General features: G+C 45.2%; 1 protein-coding gene across 1 annotated transcript; it reads right to left on the reverse strand.

Annotated features, from left to right (window-relative positions):
- Nucleotides 1-748: 748 nt before the first annotated feature.
- On the reverse strand, nucleotides 749-24,960 carry LOC147703761 (nucleoside diphosphate kinase B-like). The gene is made up of 5 exons (XM_086932105.1): nucleotides 24,791-24,960; nucleotides 12,989-13,127; nucleotides 12,709-12,810; nucleotides 4,472-4,584; nucleotides 749-993 (listed from the first exon to the last, which is right to left on the reverse strand). The coding sequence occupies exons 2-5, from the start codon at nucleotides 13,121-13,123 to the stop codon at nucleotides 870-872; spliced, it is 474 nt and encodes a 157-aa protein (XP_086788231.1). The 5' UTR covers nucleotides 13,124-13,127; nucleotides 24,791-24,960; the 3' UTR covers nucleotides 749-869.
- Nucleotides 24,961-25,171: the final 211 nt, after the last annotated feature.

Raw genomic sequence — 25,171 nt, forward strand, 5'->3', positions numbered from 1 at the left:
GTGGGTGCCTTTGCTGCAAGAGAAAGGATTGATTGTTAGAGGGGGAGGCACTTCTGGCTGTCAATTCCCATCCGATTTCTTTAGTGGCGGGCTGTCCGCTTGAGGTGAAACAAATAGACGTAAAGTGAGTCTTGGGCCACACAGGACTTGCATGAAGGGTTGCCTTGACCATTTCCTTGCAGAGATCCTATATCTGCTGGGCGAGGTTTGGGGTGCCCTACAGGTGAGCGTCGTGCTCTGGGTAAAAGCATTGAGGTCTGTAGTAGGTTCTACAGGACAACTCCACAGCTGGCCAGATTCAAAGTAGTCCATGGTAGCATCCACCCAGCCAATGTAGTGCCCCTCACTGCAGAGGAGATAACTGGTAATAGAGGGCTGCCTCACCTTGGTTGGCGCTGGCTGCAAAGTACCTGCCTAGGCGCTTGCCCACTGTTCGACTTGAAGCGGATTGAATGAGTAATTATAAAACCGACCTAATTGTTCAGGAGTAAACAAGCGGCAGAAGGTAGGTGGTATAGGAACCAAGAGAGCTCAGCCTGGACTCCTCACATCTGACGGGACTCGGCTGGCCACTTCATAGCGCCTCCCAAGTGGGGTCAGTTGAGGCAAGGGACGCCTGCTGGTAATAGCAGTACTAAACACAGCGCTACCATAACTGATAACTGAATTCTAAATGGTTTAAAAGGGTGAACACTGCATCCAACAAAACAAACCATGCAAGGTCACAAAACACCCATAAAAGCAAAGATTTTCGGCAAAGTGTTTATTACAAATTGCTTCGAGCTGAGAACTACAAGGCAATGAAAAAGTAAAGTGCTCCCTCCAGGGAATGGTCTTTAAACGTAGATGTGATGAAGGGACCATGAGCCTCAGTTCCCCTCATTGACCCATTCGTTGGCGCAGCTGGTGTAAGTAATCTGCTCTTCGGGCTTGAACCACAGGTTGATCTCCTTTTTGGCACTTTCCACGGAGTCACTGCCATGGCATATGTTCCTATGGGAGGAAAAGACAGATTACAGTCTAAATAGCAGAATCTACATTTGATGCAGTCTTTACGACAGTTTGATGGGTTTACAAAATGAAGTGCCAACATGGGAGACATTTGAAAACTACACAAAATGACAATCAGCCCGTGGGTGGCCATAACGGCTTGGTAGAAAATGTGTTCGCTATACAAGTAGCTTTAACATTGCAGAAAGCTCCTGCAACCTGCTTGGATCCGAACAAGATACATTTGCATACAGCCAGGGTTTCTCCTCACAGCAATATAGGACTAGGAGGGAGATGGGACTGGTGTGCATAAAGTGATTGTCCTTCGCCCACACAACAAGCCTATGGTTGTGGCTACTATGGAAAAGAAAATCTGAAATTGGAGGCCAAGAAAGAATTAGAAGTTAAAGCAGGCCAGTTCCCATAGTTCTCACCTAATTTAGTTAATGACTTGAACTGGTTTCAAATAAGTAGCACAAGTCATTCATTGACATATCTGGCAACATCTGGGTGGGCAGGAGGCAGGCATGGGCTACAGGTCCTCGAACACGGGGACAGGGCTAGTTTGTCCGATATCCCAGAGTCCATACGTCCTACTATGGCTATGCAAACGGGACCAAGCGCTCCTTCAGCAACAGGCTGCTCAAAAAGGTGGAAAGGGGAGTGCAAGATTGGAACCCTATCATACAGAAGCAGAACCCTATCCAACCCAGGGCTTTACTTTAGAAAAAGTACTTTAGTCTACACAAAGTAAATACTACAAAGGTGGCAAACACTGGCACAAAGGTTACTGTGCCTTGGAGTCTGCCCCATCACCGTTTGAGTGTTGCTCACAAAATCTAGGCAGTTTGAATCTAGCGAGTACAGTATTATGCATGTACCAAGCTCAGGACTTTTCAGTAAGAGGACAGCCCAATAAAACCCCGTTCAGTCTCACAGGTCCTACTTTCACAGCCAGTGGGGACCTGCGGCACGAGTCTCCCCCCTGTTTCTGGGAGAAGTGCCAACTCTAGGCTTGCCTGCAGTAAAGCACACCCAGTCCTGATAACTTTACAGACCTACATAGGTACTGCCAAAAACTCATGGCAGGGGTCTGCCTTGCTTCAGGGTGTCTGCTGGGGTCAGTAATTCAGCCACAAAGGAGCATAGGACAGGTGAAACCCTTACTATGCTTATAAGTCTGCCTTCACCATGAAAATATATACACAAGCACGCACGCCCTAAGTGTGATAAAGGTATGCAGAGTATTTCCCTGCGTTGTTCCATCATAACCAGAGGGCAGCCGCAGGTACACTTGTTAAATACATAGACGGTCCTCAGGCAGTTTTGCTGCTGCAGCCTTTAACTTTAGAAGGAGATCTGGTCACAGCAAAGTCTGCTTTCACAAACTGCCACGAGTTTTGATCTGAGAACCCCCATCTGCTCATTGGCAGGGCAGAAGACCCATGGTATTCCCTTTTCTGTCAGATCCTCACACTACCAAGTTAAATATTTTTAGCACTTCCTGGGCAGGCTCCTTTTATGGCTTCTAGGCACTCTGGTCAAGGAAACAGCTTCATCCAGCAAGGCAAGACTTCAGTGGTCACTCAGGTGCTGATAAGCTGGCTGTCATGGGACACCAGTTCTGGTTGCAGTACGCTGCAGAGTACTTCCTTAAGGAAAGGGCTTGGAGCTGGTCGGTGGCTCCACTTTTACAGTCAAAGCACATAAAATGTGTATTCAGGCAGACCTGAACAGCCAGCAAAGTACATTTAAAAGGAGAACCACTAATATCCAGGCCTCGGATGTGTACTTTGTGTAGCTAAATGCCCAAAATAGCAGGATAGTTTACAGCTAGAGAGCCCACAGATGTGAGCTTTCAACACCTGGCCATCAGCCACACTGGACAGTGACAGTCAATATCAAAAGCTGGCCTCCGCTACAGATCCTTTTCATATTAAAGGAAAGCTCCTAGCAGCAAAATGAGGAACTGAATTTTTTATTGAGCCTTTTCTATTTAGTCTTCATTTCAGTGGCTATGCAGTCTCAACTTTAATACAATTCTATCATGGGGGACCTCACCTCCATTCTGTGCACAGGAACATACCAGGGGGCTTCCAAAAAGTTTCACACGTCTCAATGACTTTAGTTCACTCATACACAAGGCATGTACCTCACAGATAGAGAGGTTAGTGCAAAGATACAGAATTGTACGCAGGTGGGCCAGCAGGCCACCACTCCAATGAAAGGAGATAGTCAAAACTATGGAGACACAAAACCTAAACCCATGACAGAACTGTGGCAGTAAAAGGAGTACATTCTTGCTGAGCCTCTCCAGGTTAAAGGCAGGCCTATGCTTCCACACACTAGATAACTGAAAGGCCAAGGCAAAAAACTAAACACCAGATAGTCGACTCTGGCAGGTCCACTTCATGGGGTAATCTTGTTGACCTGCCATGCACCAACACGTCACTAGTGTGCTGGCCTGTGATGCAGGAATTTCTCAAGGCTAACCAAAAAGGCTCCAGCGTTTGGTCCTTACAATCTCAAGCAGGGGAGGAAACAGACGAAGCCTCGTGAAAAGTTAAAACTCCTAGGGACTTTGATAAGGAAGCAAACAATTTACAGTTTTAAAAGGCACTGCAGTGAGGGCATTGCAGTATATTACCCCCACAAGAGCTACTGCTGTGAACTCACTTGGATGCAAAAGTGGTTTGGCATGAATGAGTCTGGATGTGTCAAAACCGATGTCAAGCGAGCCGTTGAAATCTGGTTAATGCTATCCAGGCATCTGAATACGCCTTGCCTAGTCACCAATAAAGCCACCCCAGGTTAAGACTAGAGATCCATAGAAAGGTTACAAACAGGCACAAGAGTGGCCATTGAGGTAACAAACTGGTTAAACGTTGGCAATGCTTTAATAGTATACAAAAACAGCAGATACAAGGAAAAATGCCAGTTTCCTATAGTGTTCTGGCCTGCTGAAGTGCAGATTGAAAGGACGGCTGCCAATGAATGCCCATAAAGAAATAAATGTCCCTGCATCTATATAAAATAAAGATACAAGCCAAAGATGCTCGAGTCAGAAGACTCGTCAAGAGTAAATGATCTGTAACAGACTACAGCCCATAAGTGAAGGATTGGATTACACGACATTTAAAATTAAAACCAGTATATTACTAGCACAATTAGAGACTGTACACCAGTAATTCTATAGAAACTGCATACTTCGTATAGAGGCAATTGTATTCTTATTAGGAGTAAGCTTTTACAAGATATGCACTCTGGGGCCTAGGAGAGGCAGGGTTGTTATTGCATTAATTAAACCACGGGATACACGGAGACAACAAAATGTTCCTACAGCGTCAATTAATCACAAGAGAGCAATAATGGGACTAAGGGATGCTCCCATCAGGGAAACCCGTTCATTTACGCATGGAGCGAGTGACTCATTGGATTTGGCCAAAGTAGTCTGTCCATGGGCCACATTTCCATCACTTACCTGCCAACCTGGATGCAGAAGTCCCCGCGGATGGTACCTGGTTTGGAATCAACCGGGTTGGTCTCTCCCAGCATTACCCGACCAGTCTTCACCACATTAAATCCTTCCCAGACCTGCAAGAAATAAGCTGTAAGCTTCAGGCTCTATAGACCCCTATGAAAAGCAATCTATGGCACATGACCATTTCAATATTTAGCAGGTTTGTCCACTGGAATTCTACTGCACAGAAACCTTAATGTTCACATTTTACCAGTAAATGATGCATGGCATTCTGAAGTTAAACTGCCCTATGAATCCCATACAAAACATAGCTTGTGAAAACTGTAAACAGGGTGATTCCAATACTCAGTCCCTGCTTTCACTCCACAACGGAATGCTAGAGCATTTGCAGGGATGTTAAATTGTGAGAAAAGGTGCCTAGAATTTAGGGATATCACACAAGTGGTCCCAATGGAGGATGTGTAGCCTTTGACTTCCACTGCAATAGGTGGCGGAGCCACTCTTACAGGTAAGGTTTGTTTATGCATTTAATGTACTTAATTTCTCCAAATTTTTAAAGGTAAGCATTCAGTAATCACATGTTATGGTGCGCCCTATTGGGTGATGGTGCAGTGAAAAAGTGATGCGACAATTGTGGGAACAACCCTACAATCCGTGCTGGACCAATCTGCATCTGCAAAACTACTCAGTTGCTGGTCCTTCTGGCCCTCGGGAAACGAGTGATGAAGTGATTATTAATACAAGACCAGACCAATGCCATCACAAAGATCGGTATTGTGTCAGAGCGCACTGTAGCAGTAATGAAGCCAAGGCTACAGCGCGCTCAGACGCATGCATTATGGGTTGAAACGTTGACAAATTGATTGACAATCAAAACAAATGCTGCAAGTATCCCATTATCTCCTCATAAGTCTTCCCTCATAAGTCTTCCTCGCCACCAGAGTTACATAGTGACCATTAGCTTCACACCAAAACAAAATCTCACTACATAACTCATGCTGTGATGAGGACAATACCCAGAGAAATGAAGATGACTAAGCAACCAGGGTATTATCCCAATCAGTCACATGTAAATAGTATTGTGTAAGCACATGCGCACTAATCACTATCCTTTTTCACTTCATCACTAAATAGGAGCACTATCTTGTTAAGATTACTAAATTCTTGCCTTGAGTTAATATTTTGCTGAAATGGATAATACATAAACCTTACTTGTAAGAGTTCCTTAAGAAACTATTGTCATGGAACTTAAAGGCTACACTTCAAAAGGGATCACTTGTGTTACTCGAAGTTCTACCCAGCTTACTGGGGTTCCCCTTTACATTGGGGGGGGTGGATCAGCTTGCACCCAGGCCCCATCTCCACTTGTGCACTCTGAAGGGTCTCTCGGATGGTTCTGCGCAGCATATACTTCAATGAAAGTAGGAAGTAGGAAGGAGCATAACTAAATACAGAATGACCATAAAGGAACTTATTTTGCTTTTTTTGCCCACCCTCCTAACGAGTATGTATTTCTCCCCCTTCTAAGCCCCACAAAGAATTCAGCAGGCCAGGGTAAGCTTTAAGCAGGAAGGTAACAAGTGAACTAAAGGCCCTATGCTGCATTTTACCAGATAGATCCATCCAAAGAGTAATGCTTAAAAAAAAGTGCAGTGTAGCCTGCAGCCGCTCTAAATATCCCCAAGAGCTCTGGTGCAGTCGGATAGTTGTTATTTATAACAGATGGCCAAACGAGTTAGGACACTACTCAGGTCAAAGGCCAGTTTGCTAGTTTTTTTTTTTTTTTTAATCACAAAAATAAACATTAAGGCGCCAAGAATGCGAGGATGTGGAAGAAACTCAATTCATTTGCACATCTTACCAATGGTAAGGAATTCTGAAAAATGAAGCAGAATTGGTGACTTACATATTCTGGGGGTATATGGGTTTGGAAGAGTCTGATGTTCGAAAATGTGAGCTTTTTTCGGAGGCATTTCCAGAATTGACCCTATGGGACTGGTCTATGGAAATTTAGAGAGCGCATCAGTTTGTTTGCAGTTAAAAAGGGAAGACAGGATGATCGTCCTAGAGCAATTCTGGTTAGATTTAACAATTTTAGCCAGAGAAGCAGTTTTTGGACTTGCTAGGCCTGACAAGAAAAGACTAGCAAAAGGTTGTAATTTTTGTCCGGCCGGACTTCCATCAAGCTACTGTATCCAAACAATGGCATTTATGTCAATTGATTGCTGGATTTCAAGAAAAGGGTGCTGCAGTTTATTAAGGACAAACTATGTTTCTGGAAATTAGAATTGATTTCCCTAAAGCTTTATTTTAAGGTTTGTTGCTCTACAAACTCAGAATTGGTATATTTTGCCTAATGTAATCAGGATATAAGAATGGATAGGAAAATAAGGATTTTCATGTTGAATATTAATGGGCTTAATGATCCCAAGAAAAGTGGTATTTTGTCTCAAATGATTCAATTGTTACAAATTGACATGTCTACAGGCGACACTGCATGGGAAATAAAGACTGGTTGAAAAATTTAGGTTGCGTTTTGGTGGTATGTTCAAAACAAACGGATCAAGAGAGGGGTAGCTATTCTTATGAAACGAGGGTTAGGGGCCAACTTAAGACAGCCGATAAATGGGGAGGTGGGGGAATGGTAGAGGCTAAGATTGAATAGATTTACTATATGTACTTTATATGGCCTGAATTTGGACGACTGCGAACTTATGAATTATATTAGTATGGAACTAGCCTTATGGACCCAACGAATAATTGTGTGTGGATTTAAATATTGATATGGATGCAGATTTTGACGTTAGGAAAAATAGGAGGTACCAGGGTAGGAAACATCGGACTTTTAAGTTAATGTTCATGAATTTATATAGCACACTACTCACCCAGGGGGTCTCAAGGCGCTTGGGGAAGGGGGGGGGGGTTCAATTTGTCGAATAGCCAGGTTTTAAGTTATTTTCTGAAGGAGATGTGGTTTTGAGTAAGGCGGAGGTGAGTGGGGAGTGAGTTCCAGGTCTTGACCGCCAGGAAGGAGAAGGATCTGCCACCTATGGTGGATTTTCGGATGCGCGGGACTGCGGCGAGGGCTTGATTGGACGATCTGAGTTGGTGGGTGTGTAGAAGGACAGTCGAGTGTTGAGGCATTCGGGTCCTAGTTTGTAGAGGGCCTTGTATGAGTGGGTAAGACGGAATGTAATTCTCTTGTTGACGGGAAGCCAGTGGAGGTCTTTTAGGTGTCCGGTGATGTGATCTTGGCGAGGGATGTCCAATACGAGTCTCGCTGATGCGTTTGGGATGCGTTGGAGTTTTCTGTAATTTTGCTGAGATTCCAGCGTATAGTGTGTTACCATAATCCAGTCGGCTCGTGACCAGTGCGTGGGTGACAGTCTGTTTCGAGGTGGATCCAGCGGAAGATCTTTGAGAATACGAAGTACGTTGAAGCAGGAGGTTGAGACTGCGTTGACTTGTCTGACATCGAGAGAGGAGTCTAGGATGAAACCCAGGTTGCGTGCGTGGTCTGTGGGTGTGGGTGCTGTGCCCAGAGCGGAAGGCCACCAAGAGTCGTCCCAGGCAGAGGGGGGGGGGGGGGAGGGGGGGGGAAGATCCTAGGATGAGCACCTCTGTTTTGTCTGAGTTGTTTTAGGCGGCTATGTTTCATCCATTCGGCTACCTCTTTCATGCCTTTGTGAAGATTAGTTTTGGCGGTGTTCTGGTCTTTGGTGAGGGAAAGGATTAACTGGGTCTCGGCGTAATAGATGTTAAGGTTGTGTTGACACGCGATGGACGCGAGTGGACTCATGTAAATGTTGAAGAGGGTGGGACTGAGTGGGGATCCTTGTGGTACTCCGCAGATGACTTCAGTGGCCTCTGAGTTGAATGGGGAAGTCGGACTCTGAGTTCTCCCAGCGAGGAATGAGATGATCCAGTCCAAGGCTTTTCCTTGTATGCCAATGTTGCTGAGGCGTATAAGGGTGCTGCAGCAGACTGTCGAAAGCGGCGGAGAGGTCGAGTAGAATGAGGGCCACTGTTTCTCAGTTGTCCAGTAGTGTTCGGATGTCGTCAGTCGCTGCAATGAGGGCGGTTTCGGTGCTATGTTTGGCTCGAAATCCAGACAGAGTGATCGAGGGAGTTGTTGGATTCAAGGAAGGCGGCGAGCTGGCTGTTGACGGCTTTCTCAGTGACTTTGGCAGGGAAGGGGAGGAGGGATATGGGTCGGTAGTTTTTAAGTTCAGAGGGGTCTGCTGTGGGTTTCTGCAAGAGGGCGCTGAGTTCGGCGTGTTTCCAGCTTTCTGGGAAGGTGGCAGAGTTGAACTAGCAGTTGATGACATCACGGAGATAAAGTGCGATGATGGAGTCAGCTTTGTTGAAGATGTGGTGGGGCAGGGGTCGGTTGGCGAGCCAGAGTGGATTGAGTTCATTAGGCGGATGGTGTCTTCTGTGGTGATTGGGTTCCAGGCGCTGAGGTTGTTAGTTGGCGGTGTAGGATCTGAGGGGGGTGGGGAGGGTTGTTCGCTGGGAGTGTTCTCGAAGCTGTTGTGAATGTTGGCAATTTTGTTGAAGGAGGATAACGCGTCGCAGAGGTCTTGGGAGGGAGTGATGTCGTTAGTGAATTCTTTGACGATGTTGAAAAGTTCTTTGCTGTTGTGGGCGTTGTCGAGACTATCCTTGAATGCTGATTTCTTGGTGGATCGAATAAGTTGGTGGTGTTTGCGGGTGGCTGCTTTGAGGGTGGCCATGTTGTCGGTGGTTGGGTTTTCTCCAGGGTGCGGCATAGCTTCTTGGATTTCTTAAGGTCATCGTTGAACCAGGGGGCCTTTTTGCTGCCTGAATTGATCTGGTGCTTTTTCAAGGGTGCTAATTAGTCAGCGCTGTGGGTGATCCATTGCTTGAGTTTGGTGGCCGCTTGGTTTGGGTCCAATGAGAGGGTGGGAGGGTTTTGGTTGAGTGATGTGATGAGTTGGTCGGAGGTGATTTTGTTCCAGTTCGCCGAGGAATAGGATGTGGGCGGTTGAAAAATGGGTTGATTGATGTTGAACATGCTTTGTTGAAACGAACCAGGATATAGTTTTTTCTGCCCCACACAAAAAATTTGTCTGATTAGACTACTTTTTTTTTATTTCTCAGCATCTCACAGGGAAAGTCAATATTGAGTTTCTGCCAAAACTAATCAGATCATAATCCCCAGACACTTGGTTTAAATCTGACAACACAGGTAGGAGGTAGAAGTGAAAATTGGGATACTTTCAAGTCGATAGTCCGGGGGTGAAATTTTAACCTACTCGAACTATCATCAAGCCAGACTGTCTAAATGCAAGAAGGAAACTGATATGGTTATGCAGGCAGAAATTAAGGTAGCAAACAATGTTAGACTGGGCCAGGGTATTGAAGCCGCACAACAAGACCAATCAGTTAAGTGGGCTTTAGTCTATTCTAATATAGCAGACCAAATTGCACTTCAATACAGACAATATAAAACCGAAAGCTATGAATTTAGCGAACAGACTGGAAGAGTTCTAGCTAAAAGACTACAGCAAAAGGCTGTATCTAATGACATTCTAAAGATCTGCGACTTAAAATGGGGTGGTGCAAGAACCTAAAACTGGGGTATTAATATGATTCCAAGACTTTTATCAATCATTAAATAAGGAAACGAGGAGGATGCAGAGTGATCTTAAGAGTATTTCGAGAATCTTGATACTGCATAGTTTACAGAAAACGCTGTTCGCTGCCCCTTTCACTTGGGAAGAAATTGAAACAGCTATATTAGGATTAGCCTCCGGGAAAGCCATGGGGCCCAGATAATATACCACTCAAATTTTATTGCACTTTTTGAAGAATGCTAAATATCAGAATTGATGGAAGTATTTCACCATGCTTTTTTGGGTCACCCCAGAGTCTTGGTCTATGGCAACAATTACAGTTTTCAAAAAGAAAGGGAATGCTGGTATTGAGTTGGGCTCATACAGACCCATCTCGCTTAATGCGGATAGCAAGATTTTTTCAAAAGTACTGGCCAATAGACTTAATGAGTTTATCCTTTTTTTGTTTGACAGCACAGATTTTAAATCGGGATACAACCGACCATGTGAAAAGAATTTAGTTATTGGATTGGGCACAAGCTACAGGATCCCCTGTCGCGGGGGCCCTGTTAGACGCTAAAAAGGCGTTTGACAGGGTCTCCTGAAGGTTTCTTTGGTTTATTCCAATCTGGAAGGGATTTCCTAGAGTATATTACTGCAACACAGGCATTATATAACCATCTGCAGGCCGCAATCTGTATCTCAGGGGACTATTCAGATAAGTTGGAAACAAGAGGGACGAGACAAGGTTGTCCTTGCTCCCCCTTGTTTGAATTGTATATTGAACCTTTCTTAAAAAGATTAGAAAGAGAAAATTGAATCATTCTGGTTAGGATACACCAACTTGATTATAAGTGATTGCTTACGCAGAAGATGTTGCCATTGTAACCTCAGACATTAAGAGTGCTCTACCAAAGATAGTTGAGCTGGCGCAAGAGTATAAGGGATATTCGGGATAATTGAACATTTCAAAAACTCAGCTGATTCAGATAAGGGCCGCCCACACAAGTTCGATTTTTCTTCAGATGCTTTGTATTTAGGTATCAAAGTATCAGCTAAAATAGACTATATAGTGCGGCTTAACGTAGATCCCATATTGGAGTCAGAGCAGAACATTGGAGAGGCTGAATAATCTCCATCTGTCTTTATATGGTCGAAGTAATGTATTAAAAATTCTAATTTTCCCAAAATGTTTATATTTATTTTGTACAATTTCCTTGCTTTTTCCTACTTCCATTTTGTTAAGATAGATCAGTTTATCAGGCTATGTTACACAGATGCAGGACGATTTAAGATTTGTTTAACATAAATGGCAAAGCAAATTGATATGATTAGCGCTATAGGATTGTCAATTAAAGTTTTGTTTAATGGGTCTATGAAAAGTCACTTTAATGTCCATTTTCGATCTATTACACCCCGCCAAATTGGCAAAATGGAAATCCATAAGTGGTGCTAAGTGTAATCGGTGTGGGTGTATGGCTGTTGATGCAGCTCATATGTTTTTTAAATGCACTAAATTGTCTCAATTTATTACGGAAATTCAGTTTTCTAAACGTGAGTTTGGGGATCTGTTTGCAATTATCTGCAGAAATGGTAATTTTGGGTGTGCAGGCTAATCAAGTTGGAATTCGAACTGAAGCAGAGGATGGTTTTATATTTATCTATGTCAATTTTTCGATCATGTATTACCTGTCAGTAGCTAGATGCAGATCCACCACTCTAATAATTGGCAACCTAGATTATCTATATATTACCTGGAGTTAGCTGCACATAAATCGAAGGGGCAAAGAAAAAGCTGTTTGGGATGAAAGTATGGGCTCCGCTATCAAAATGGATTTTAAGTTCTAAAGATTTGTGTCTATTACGATTAATTATATTGAATTATTTGTGTGATGGTTTTTCTTTCGTTGTATAAACTAAAATCGGATTTTGTTGTAATTAAGACTGGTTGCTGACAAAAAATAAAATTTTAAAAATACAAATACTGACAAGTTTAACAGAATACAAGAAAACCGAGCAGGAATAGCCCTCCACTTAGTCTGGTAAGAGATCGCAGCAGCATCACTTAAAGGATTTGATGTTCTGATTAAGCTGATCCTTTCAGGCCCCAAAAACCCTGGGCCATCAAGGACCCTGTAGCAGATAACCGCCTCCAAATAGGAAATGAAATGCAGCAAATATTCGATACTCAACACCTTCAGGTCCCAGAAAGGGACATAGCCCCTTGATGGACTTCTACCAGCAAGCAGTACAGATCTCCTTGGGTCCCATTCTGAAACTGGTCCAGGGCCCCCCTCCCTCCGGTGGGGATGGACTTCTACCAGCAAGCAGTACAGATCTCCTTGGGTCCCATTCTGAAACTGGTCCAGGGCCCCCCTCCCTCCGGTGGGAATGCCCATCCCACTAGTACCAGATAAAATTACAAAGCTGGCTTCTTGCCCCAAAACGGGATGTCGGCCCTATGTTCGGACATTACTACAGTACAACCAGTGGTTGTGCAGCCAGACCAGCCTCTTTCGAACCAGTACTCGGAGGATAAAAAAGCATCTAGGTCGCACAATTGTGATTTGAAAAACACATGGTCTGTTTAAATGCAGGCGTAGTACCATATTTTCAGAGTAGCAAGTGTAATCAATCCATAAACCTTCCTAAACTCACCATAGGCACAACAGGGCCGGAGCCCATGTATTTCACCAAGCCAGGGTAGAAGGGGCGATCCTTCAGGTCAATGTAATGTTCCTTCAGAAGTTCACAGGAGGCCTGCAAGCAGCAAAAAAAGTGTGGTTAGGATGTGGCCAGTCGCAACCATGTTCATGCCAGTGACTAAACAGCAGTTTGCACCAAAAATTAATGTAGATTACCCAACGTGTATAAGTCCGAGCCAATCACTTTGGGTTTAAAGAAAGTAAACAAACTAGTAAACAAAACATCTAATCACCTGCATAAACTTCATGGACACCAGTCGGAAGCCCTTCTGCTCAAAGCGCTTGATTATCTCTCCCACCAGGCCCCGTTGAACACCATCTGGCTTGATGCAAATGAAGGTGCGTTCTGTGATACCGTTGCCAGACATGTTTCTAGAAGAAAGCAAGAGGGTGTTAAAAAAAACGTAACTGATGGCAATTAGTTGGGCACTGAATAAGAACTCATTAGGATAAAGGGGGCTCCAGTGCACTTCAAATAAAATGTAAACTTTTGCACAAAAACAGGGTTTAACTAGAGAGCCACAATCAATTAAGATCAGATTACAAGAGCACTTTACGGAAAGCAGGAGTTAGTCTAATCAAAAGCACAATTAAACCCATAACAGGAGATTCTAGGATAAAGTTAAAGATGCAGATTAAATCATTTGAGGGCTGTCAACTTGGCCTTAACTCACCAGCCGTCATGCCACATCCTTTCCCCAATAAGTCTCATACATCCTACCAACTACTGTAGGGGATAAAGTACCTCTTTCCATACAGAAGAGTATGGCAAGTAAGTGAGAATGTCCACGACCATATAGACAATACAAGGTCATGGAACTATGACGTGACTCGCAATATCCTTACAATGTACAGCAAAGGAAATTTTATGCCTTATAATACATGGAGAATTCCAGTTTTCTTTGTTTAAACAGCTGCTCAATGGTGTGCCTTTCACCTAGACTACTGGAAGCAAGTATTGAGAGGTCAGAACATAACTAATAACTTTGTTAAGCAGCTACAGAGTTTTACAGGTGGCTGGAAAAGTCACATCTCCACTGCAATATATTCAAGTATCCCCTGCAGTGTATTACATGGCTATTTATTGCAAGTCACCAGGGAGTTCCTTAACCATACAGAGCAACATAGCTGAAGGTCATTGAACTCAAAGGTGACTTGCAATATCCTTCTAATGTACAGCAGAGAACACTATTTGGATTATGGCCAGACAATCTGGCTTCCCACAAAATTCCTAATTAATGTGTTCTTTCACGTGAAAAACAAGGTCTGTAAATGTAAATATCTAGTGCACAATTAAACTTCAAATTACTGATCGATCTGTTGCTTAAAAATATTAGCATTAGTTTAATACAAGTTAAATATTTATAAAGCTCCAACGCAAAATGGACATTCCTGCAGAGATTTTATTTTTCCTACAGTTATCTAAACCACGAAAGATATTGCCACAAATATTCCTGATCATAGAGAATCTACAAAAACATTTGAATAATACATCATTTATAAAGCTCCTGGTTACAGTAGGCTAGTGTCCCCGCACTGCGTGCCAACTGCCCTCGGCAGCTAAAACCCATCCTAAAGGAGGGACTACAGAGCTGGAAGAAGGTTCAGTTTTTTTCGGAAAGTGACCTCCGAACCCTCCAACCGGAGGGGGCTGTGTTCAGTTTTTCAAACGGCAGCTTTAGTTTGGCTCCGTTTCCCGCTTTCCTCTGGGCTGGTGGCTCTGGCAGCCACTGACATTAGAACCAAACTGTAATTTGTCATTACAGTTTCGCAGCTACTTCAGTTCTATTACAGGACATTAGGTGCATCACGATTTGCCTGTAATAAGATGGGCTCTCATACAAGGATTGCAGTATTGGCTGTATTCCAAAACTATAAAAGTCAACTGAGAATAGAACGGTACACTGCAGCTAAGGATTTATGGCAAAAAAATTCAGGAAAAAAATCCTCAACAGGATGCAATTCTACATCTTAGGTACACTTTTGCGTAAGTGTAAGCTGAGTTTTCCTCAAGCTTACCATTTCAAGGCGGTACAAAAGGGGTGGTGATGGACGGAGCATCTGAATGAATCAAACACTCACACCCAGTCAAAAGATCTGAGTTTAATCCATCACCGTTCTCTAGCCCACTCTGCCACCCCAGTTCAGAAATGGCTATATGCAAATCAGTCTGACCCTGTGCCTCATGGGAACAGTTTAGACCGAACTGCCAAGCCATGTCTTCCCTGGAACGGAAACAAGCTTCCGAGGACCGGTTTCTGGCATTCCAGCCGTCTTCAGCCCAGCTTGCTTGAATCCAGTGGCAAAGTGAGCAAGGGACTCACGTCTGAACATACCCTGCCACACTTATGGCGGGGTGGGCCGTCATAAGTGTGGCAGGGTATGCTCAGACGTGAGTCCCTTGCTCACTTTGCCACTGGATTCAAGCAAGCTGGACTGAAGACGGCTGGAATGCCAGAAACCGGTCCTTGGAAGCTTGTTTCCGGTCCAGGGAAGACATGGCTTGGCAGTTCGGGCTGAACTGTTCCCATGAGGCACAGGGTCAGACTGATTTGCATATAGCCATTTCTGAACGGGGGGTGGCAGAGTGGGCTAAAGAACAGTGATGGATTAAACCCAGATCTTTTGACTGGGTTGGAGTGTTTGATTCATTCAGATGCTCCGTCCATCACCACCCCCTTTTGTACCTACCATTTCAAGGCAGCAGCACCTCGTCAAGCAGATGTGCCAACGAACCAACAGAGATGGATAGCTTCTGCGAAATGTAGTGGGATTCCAAAGTTTCACTCGTCCACACTAGTTTAAAGGTGCATGAATTGAGAGCCAGTTCAGAGCCCATGAATTGAGAGGTGGTCAAACTAGATGCTGTAAACCTTGCAGCTGCACAGATTACTGCTTTGTGAGATGCACAAAGCAATGAGGAATTCTAATATGTAGTTTCCCCCACTCCAGTGTGGACAAAATGAATGCTTAACTGAAAATATGGGAGACTCGAATCTAGTCTTTAGCCATCGTAGGCTTTAGAACTCGTAAAAGCGAAGAGCTTGCCAGGCTTCATGACTGAACGTGGACAGTTTAACACCGCAAGCAAGTTGAAGACAGTTTCAGGCAGTTGAACACAAAATCTGCTTTAAGCAGGTTCCGTTTTACGTATTCAGTGAAGGACTTACCAAGAAATCGGGCCATGAAGTAATTAGGGAAGGAAAGTCCGAGAGGAGCTGTATATGTGCAAACTTGGTATGAAGTGTTATGGCATCAGATGAGAAAGAAGGCTACAGACTTTCTAAAGGTCGTAAAGGGTAAAGACACAGCCAGTGCACTTTAAAGTCATGGAACTCAAAACCAAGGGCAGTTTGCTAAACAGGGATTTTCTGAAAATCCCATCCAAGGGCTACAGCTCCACAATGTATACACTATCCATCAGGATAAATGTTATGCCAGAAAGGACATACCTGTAAGCATATCATGGCTTCTGTATTGCCCTTTAGTGTATGGTAGGCCGATGACTCCTTTCAAGAACGGGTGAGCTGCCAAACTAGCCCAGCAATACATAGGGCGCTACAGCCAGTGGCCTAATAGTCCTAATCTGCCCTACATAGCATCGAGGTAGGTCTGCTTCCTTACTCTCCTAGGCAGAGGAGAGGGAACACTGGCCCACAGGCGCAGCCACCGCTGCAGCTGTTCTGATGACCCAAGAGAGCAGGCAAGAGTGACTTTCAGCAGCATTGTCACAAGCTAGGTCTAAAAAGCTGCAGCAGATCGCAGACTGCAATCATGTGGCCCAGGAGCTACAGTACACGAGCTGTATGTAGGTAAGGAGTGCTTATGGCTAGTGTGTGGGTGGGGGCGGGGTCGTTTACCACAATGCACCAACATGACGATCACCCTGGTGACCTAGTGAGGTAGGAGGGAGGCCTGGCTAGGATGAAGAATTCTGAAGCTCTTGAATGCGTTAATATGTACACTGAAAGGGCACATTACATACAAATTTAGGAATGCGGACCTAGAGGGTGGCAGTTCATATCCTGTGCCACTAAGAAACCAGACAAAATGGGTCAGTTGTGTAACTGATAATCATCTCAAACTCAATGCCCTGAAAACAGAGTTCCTTCTGATCTCACCTCCAGTGAAGGTCTCCACCACTCAAATTTGGCTTAAAGACCTAACTACACTCAATGTCCAACCCACCATTGTGGACTCAGCTAAATCCCTAGGCATAACACTTGACACCAATCTGAACATGCAGCAACATATCAGCAAGGCAACAAAGGGAGCAAACTTCCAGATCAACACTGAGGAAACTTAAACCTTACCTCACAGCCAAAGACTTCCAAACCGCAGTACAAGCTCTAGTCATCCCCCGAATTGAATACGGCAGCTTCGCCCTCTGAGACTCCCCCTAACTACAACCGCACCCCTAAGAGCTTCGCTAAACGCTGCAGCGAGACTCATCACTGGGTCAAAAAAACTCCCATATTACCCCCGACTTGAAAGCCCTGAACTGGCTGCCATTTGAAGCTAGAATACATCTGAAAATCGCCTGCATGACACAAGGCGGTACATCTAAACTCACCAGGATACGTCGCTCAGAAACTGACATCTCGGGAGGAGCTAGAAACACCAGAGGCACAAACAATCTTCTGCTGAAACCTCGAAGATTCCAGAAGGAATAAACATAAACGCTCCTTCTCGGGAATGGCGCCTAGGATCTGGAATTCTCTCCCGGCCGAAACCAGGCTTATCTCTTCCACCACACTTTAACAAGCATTGGAAATGCAATAGGTCTCGCAGCATTAGAGTTAGTGCTTTTAGAATTGTTTATGGGTTTTTTTGTAAATCTTTAGCATTTTTGTTTCCTGTAGCCAATGCTAAAGAATTACAAATAAAAAAAGCCATAAACAAATCTAAAAGCTCTAACTCAAATGCTCCGAGACCTATTGCACTGTGTGAGGGTGAGGGGTTGAGGGGTGGTGGGTGAGGGTGAGTGAGGGTGAGGGGTTGAGGGTGAGTGAGGGTGAGTGAGAGTGAGTGAGAGTGAGTGTGAGTGAGGGTGAGGGTGAGTGAGGGTGAGTGAGAGTGAGGGTGAGTGAGGGTGAGTGAGGGTGAGTGAGGGTGAGTGAGGGTGAGTGAGGGTGAGTGAGGGTGAGTGAGGGTGAGTGAGGGTGAGTGAGGGTGAGTGAGGGTGAGTGAGGGTGAGTGAGGGTGAGTGAGGGTGAGTGAGGGTGAGTGAGGGTGAGTGAGGGTGAGGGTGAGTGAGGGTGAGTGAGGGTGAGTGAGGGTGAGTGAGAGTGAGGGTGAGTGAGGGTGAGGGTGAGTGAGGGTGAGTGAGGGTGAGTGAGGGTGAGTGAGGGTGAGTGAGGGTGAGTGAGAGTGAGTGAGAGTGAGGGTGAGTGAGGGTGAGTGAGGGTGAGTGAGGGTGAGGGGTTGAGGGTGAGTGAGGGTGAGGGGTTGAGGGTGAGTGAGGGTGAGGGGTTGAGGGTGAGTGAGGGTGAGGGGTTGAGGGTGAGTGAGGGTGAGGGATTGAGGGTGAGTGAGGGTGAGGGGTTGAGGGTGAGTGAGGGTGAGGGATTGAGGGTGAGTGAGGGTGAGGGGTTGAGGGTGAGTGAGGGTGAGGGGTTGAGGGTGAGTGAGGGTGAGGGGTTGAGGGTGAGTGAGGGTGAGGGGTTGAGGGTGAGTGAGGGTGAGGGGTTGAGGGTGAGTGAGGGTGAGGGGTTGAGGGTGAGTGAGGGTGAGGGGTTGAGGGTGAGTGAGTGAGGGGTTGAGGGGTTGAGGGTGAGTGAGGGTGAGTGAGGGTGAGTGAGGGTGAGGGGTTGAGGGTATGTTACCCTTGATTATTATTTCTTTGCCTCGAGATTTTTTTTAAATCCCTTCTTTATTTCGGTTATGCTGTAACGCACTTTATAACTAGCCAAAATGCAGGTAGTATGTTCTGAGTGATGACCTTCTGTTATGGTTCACTGTTGCATTCCCCTTCGTGCTAGCTGCTTTCTGGTCATAGCGGGAGCTCATCACATTGGTTTCTTTCAGGGGACCCCTACAAATGCTGGGGCTCCCCTGTTTGCTCATGTGCAGCTGCACATTGTAAGAAAATGAACGGAGGCTATACATTTAAACTCTAGGGCATGTACAAATGTTGATGACTTTATCGGGAAATGTGCTCAGATATTGGAGCCCGTGATCATGGAAGTGATTTGGCATCTCTTTTGCAACTGTGGGAGGGGCAGTGAAGTTCATTCCAAGCGCGTGTTTCCTGGTGACTCAAAGGGAAAGTGATAGTGGATTTTTCTTAGTTACGGTCACTGGAAGTAGCATTTGAGAGCATTCTTTCTGACTTGCAGTTAGAGCGGCCGTAATACAGTAACAGGAAGGTAAGATAGAACCTCCTTTGTGTTTTAAACGGCACAATCTTGACGCGACATGCTACTGCTTGCAAATTCTTTTATTCTTTAAGAAGCCGGAGGGAAGAGAGGGGAGGGGGGGAGGAGAGCGAAAGGATCGGCGACACGGCGGGTAAAATAAACAAAAAAAGAAGCCGGAGGGAAGAGAGGGGAGGGGGGAGGAGAAATGCGACACAGCGGGAAGGGGAGGGGGCGGAGCGGGTCAAATAAACAAAAAACAAGCTGGAGGGAAGAGAGGGAGGGGGAGGAGAAATGCGACACGGCGGGAAGGGGAGGGGGCGGAGCGGGTAAACAAAGACGGACGTGCACGCGCTTTTAAGGTCAATGCGCATGCGCATTGACCTTAAAAGTCACGGGCACTGCAAGGAATCGCCACGATTCCTTGCAGTGTGGATAAAGAGCGGATAAGTCCCAATACTCTCGCCTTGCTCGATGCGCATGCGCAGCGACAGGCGAGACCTAAAAAGGAAGTAAAAGCTATCCTCATGGCTAAATACACCTGAACCACTGTCTTGATCACTGTTAGTACTCTGCACCGATCTATACTACATGTTTGACCCCTTTGCTTATTTGTATTAACTGTTTATTACTCACAGGTTGGCTCTGTAACCGCATATTTGTACTTCTCTGTACTCATGTTGGGCTTAGCTGCCACCAATTTGTACTTATTGACCTATTGTTTTATCTTTTTAACCATGCTCCCACATGTACTTCTCTTTGTAAAGCGCTCTGATATCTGCAAGGATCTTGTCCGCGCTACATAAAACTTTCAAATAAATAAATAAACTGGTCAAGATATTTGTGCCAAAAATAATTTTAAAAGCAAAGCCATGCACAGCAATGACGTGCTATGCTTCTATTAAGCCGTTTGGGTGAAATGAATCTGCTGAACCAATGCAGGACAAACGATTCAAGTACAAATCCAAACAAACATTAGTCACGAACTCTTATTAAAATAGAGGGATAAATCAAGCGGGATTAGGGTTAAAAAATGTGAGCCTACACACGATTAGTGGCTGAGCAGATGCGAGCCTTTAGGAGCAGGTAAACAATGAGACTTTACAAGGCCAATGCAGACAGCGGATTGGTACACAGTCCACCATCTGAGCCCAGGAGTCGGGTTGATGGGAGTTTCCTAGATTTGAGCAGCATTTTGCAAACAAAGTGAGCCAGTGTACTGAAGTGGAAAGAAATGTGGTCCAACCAGTCTGCTAGATTAGACGCATTCAGAAGATAAAGGCATTACTGAGGCAAGTGCTGCACCAACTCAAATTAATGATACCTCGTTCTGCAGAAGTCCTCCACAAAATTCATAAGTATTCTCATTAGAAATGAGGTCAACTTACATCCGACTAGTAACCCTTCAATAAACAACGGTTTGCTGATATCTGGGTTCTATCATTAAGTAGGGGTTAGGCAGCACCACACAAATAAGCAGTTGCGCAAAATTGATGTTAACATGACTCCTGGTGCATGTGTGTTAAGTGGAGTACCACCAGACTCCGTACTTTGGACAAAGCTACGAGCTTAGTCCCTTTAATACTGAATTGCTCATCTTTGGGAAAACAGGCCTTTATCCAACCAGAGCACATCTGGACTGCAGTAGAGCCCCAGACATAAAAGCTCACTGCACATGGTTGAAATATTAAATTATATGGGCCTGATCAGAGTGGCAATGTCTTTCAATCCATCTTCCTTGCACGAATGTAGGTTTCAGAAAAAACACATTTAACACTGCACTTGCAATAATAGTGCAAGTCATTTCATAGTGATGCTACAACCCAACTCAGTCAAGCATTCACCCAGTAAGCGGTCAGTCTACCCCGACAAATCAGCACTAGTTAATAGGTCCCATACAAGTCTAGTTAGGTGGCGGGAAAGGAAACGTGGCTGAGATTAGTTCTTTTTTGAGGCATACCTATACTGACATGCCTCCTTGCACTATACATCCCAGAGCGCCACAAAAAGCCTTTGCAAGCACCCAGACTTAATATCCCCTCTGACGGCGAGGGGGTGGGGGTGGGGCTGTCTCGAGCGCAGGGATTACTTCAATGCACTAATCCCGGTTGTCTGATTTCAGTTATACAAAACGCTTTGCAAACTAAGCTCTGGCTGAAGCTTGAGATTTGATCGCTGGGAAGGCACGTACGAAAGCCATGTCGCATATTCCAAGTCTGTCACCACAACTTCACTGGGAGTCACAGCAGGCCACCGTTTATCGAGTATATAGGGCTGGCTAGACCCGGAGGTTTCAGAGCGCTTCACATAAGGAAGAAACAGTTTCAGAACATGGTTGCAGAGTTACATCAGTTACTGGAGCATAGTTAATAGTTACAGGAATTACAGGAGTACAAAAGCATACCGTAAACATGAGCACTACTTCATTGGCATTCACCCAGCGCCCCTGTATATCACCCCTGCTACACACCTAGCCAGCGCCTGTCGGACGGTTAAACCTTTTTATACCGAGAAAAGTAAGCAAAACCTTTTATACCGAGGAAAGTAAGCAGCACTTATAATTCACAAACCTTAAAACGATCACGGCCCACTTAACTAACATGTGCAATGTGAATGATCCTTCATAACCAGAATATTCAGCTTCACAGCGTGAGACGTAGGGTCCTCGCAAGAGGTACCATCTTTGGATGGAATGCGCAAGCGGGTTTCAAGAGAATGTCCCCACCACAGCTGTGGAAAACGTAGTCAGCAGGGTACATGTTACCGAAGCAGTTAAGTCTCCATACTCGTGATTTTAAATCACAGCGGGCCATTCACAAACCTGCTAGGGAAGTTCGCTGGCCAACACACTTGAATCCCTCCAAAAATGACCCGTCGCCGGGCTTCGCCAAAGGCCCACCATAATTGAATCCACTCAAAAAGAAGCATGCCACGAAGAATGCCCTTAATCTTTCCTACGCCGTGTTCACCCCGCGAATATATACATTTCTTTTATGTACTTGGGGCCTCATTTATGAGGCCTTGCGTCAGTTTTGCGCTGCGGATGCGTTTGTGACGCATCGGCGGCGTAAAACATGCGCCTTGTTGCGCCATATTTAAAAAGTGACGCATCTAGGTAGATGCGTCACTTTTTAAACCCCTGCGCCACATTATGCCTGCGTCAGGTATAATGTATGCAAAGGGGGCGTTCCCCCGCAAAAAGCCTCGTAATAGAGACGCAGTGAAATCTATGAGATTTCACTGCGTCACTTTTAGGATGCGGTTGCGTCAAAATCTTGTGCCTGCCTCACAGCAGGCGTAAGACTGACGCAAGCCCTTTCACATGGGGCTTTCCCCATTTGAAAGGACGCATTGCTGGAGTTGCGTCACTTTTGTGACACACTCCAGCAATGCGTCACTTTTGCGCTTACAGATGCGTCAGAAATACTGACGTATCTGTAAGTTCTTGCGACATGATGCGTCATACATTAAATATGACGCATCATTGGTGTCGCAAGGAGTGCGCAGTGAAAAGTGACGCATCGCTGTTTTCACGCAGCGATGCGTCACTTTTCATAAATGAGGCCCTACGTTTTTAAAAAGCGCGAACGAGCACAAAACAGTGTCGGGGCGCTAAACCTTGCTTTTCTTATAAGCATAGGGGACTGAGCAGGCCACCTATTTCATCAGGTGTAGGATTTCCGCTGACAGCGCTTAGAGACCTCTGGGTGATGCGCTCTATAAATTCATAATAACATACCGCAGGAGATCATTTGTAGCCCTTAAGACAGTGGCGTAGGTACTCGGGGCGGCTCGCTCCGAACCCAGTCCGAAACGCTCAGCTCTGGAGTCTGAGAATGCCAGAAGGGTCCCCCTGGAGCACACTGCGGGACTTTGTTACGCCACTGCGTTCAGGAAAACTACTACTTCAACAACAAACAGCAGGATATTGTGAAAACATGCAGTGGCTAATAAACTAGTCTGCGATATGAGAACAAACGATACAGCAATAGTTTTGGCGTGGCAGAATAGACCTTTTCAGGCACAGGGTATTTCGCAAGGATTTTCAAAGCACCTTAAGTGCTAAGGTGGGGGTAGGTTTAACAATTTCACAGTTAAGAAAAATGGTCAAAATACATTTTAGAGTGAGCTGTATCATTGTATTACAAGTCAGGGAATGTTTATCTGACGTGCAAGTGGGAGGTCACAGTATACCATTGTGGACTGCAAGCAGTTTTTGCATTATTCCTAAAATCCATATAGAGGCAGATGAGATAACGGCACAAGTAATAACTTAGAAGTTAAAGTAATACATTCCTATCTGAGTTTTACATATTACTGCATTTGGAAGGCTCAAGTGGCGAAGAGTCATCCAGAAGAAAGCCTACTAAAATCACAATGTCCCTAGGCCAATTAGGTTGTTGCTATCCATGGTGCCAAACACAGGACCCCCACCTTTGATAAGTCACCCGTCCCTCGGCCTGTGGTGTACTGTCCACCCTACCCATTTCCTTAACTCGTCAACCGAGCTCACGCCGCTCTCCAATAGAGATCACACCCCCACCCAGTCTCCAAAATATCCTTTTAACTCTGATAAACATCGCAACACCAGTTCAGACAAGCTCTTAAACTCGGCACGCACTTGGACGCGCCAAGAGAACTCTGAAATGGTTATTCCTTGAGAAGGTTTCCAGGGACTCAAACACCATCCGATCGTAAAACACCAACCCAAGTCGATTTCTTATTTAGAGTTCTTTCCCCATCTCATTCGATAGGATTCTCTTAATTTCCCACAGCTGATCATTTTAATTAAAATATAACGTGAGAAATCCTTCAACAACCGACACAATTAGCTACATACACTGTCGAGTGGTTGACCATATGCTGCCACAAAATGCTAGTAGAATAGAGAGGCAGTGAATCATCACGGAAAAAACGCTAAAATGAGTGGAGATCTATTACAAACACTTCTCAGAAGAAAACGGGTACTGGGGATTAACGCAAAACTACACGTCTCCATCCAACCCAAACAGATTACATTCCAAGAAGGAAAAAAAATCCCACACACAAATACTCCATATCTACTGTGCGAACGCGGCGAAATCCCCGCCACCTCCCTACAATCCAATATTGAGGTAGAGGATGTGGCTAAACGACCAGAGCTGGCGACCTTGGGAACCAGGATCAAGTATCGGGGTCGGCTCAACAGCTGCAATTATGGGTAAATTATCTTATATCCTCCCTAACAAAAACGAACAAGTGATGTAACTGGTGCTCATGTACAGCGCTTGGAAACCTTCGAGTTGAGGTCGCGCTACATAAAAACTGCAACAACAAAAAAACAAAGTTAAGTCTCACTCAACACCTTAAAACGGTGGCGATTAAATACAAAACAAAAAGAAAAACAACAAAAAGAAAAATCCAGGAAGCGGGTCTAGTTATCCGGAAGTCAGGAATGAGCCTACTGTGGTAGGTATCCATTTCAACGGATCATGGTGCTCAAAGATAGCAAGGGTTCATGTGTAGGGAGGCGACGGCAATCAACCGAGCGGACGTCATCATTAGAGTGCAGGAAGAGAGCGTGGGTAATCTTACAGTGAGATAGGAAATAACACGGATTTACAAAGAGGGCAGTGGTGCCGACACAAGAGTACAAAGGAGGGAGCATCCGGCAGCGGTGAACGTTAAAATCAGTTGTACCTGCTGCAGGACGTGCTGTCGCCTCCGTCAATATAAGCAGCGCTGAGCGAGAGAGAGCAAAAGAGAAAGGGAGGAGGGGAAAATGGCGTTTATATAGCTCCAGTGAAATACCGGCACTGTTTCGCCGGTTCTCATTAGCTCAGATGGCCTGCTGTAAGACCCCTTTTCGTACATTTTATTGGCTGTCGACGCTTAACTCAATTCGGCAGCCACGCCTACGTATCGTTTTACCCTGTGAGGGAGGAGCAGGATGATATGATATGTTCAGTGCAGCAAGGCTGGAATGACTAGTTCCCGTTAGAAGAAAGTACCTTAGTGACGACGCACCACGTGAAAAATCCAGTGCGTCAGGAGTAAATTCACTTTCACGGTCGATACCCG

This window comes from Lissotriton vulgaris, chromosome 7, assembly GCF_964263255.1.
Source record: "Lissotriton vulgaris chromosome 7, aLisVul1.2, whole genome shotgun sequence".
Taxonomy (NCBI): Eukaryota; Metazoa; Chordata; class Amphibia; order Caudata; family Salamandridae; genus Lissotriton; species Lissotriton vulgaris.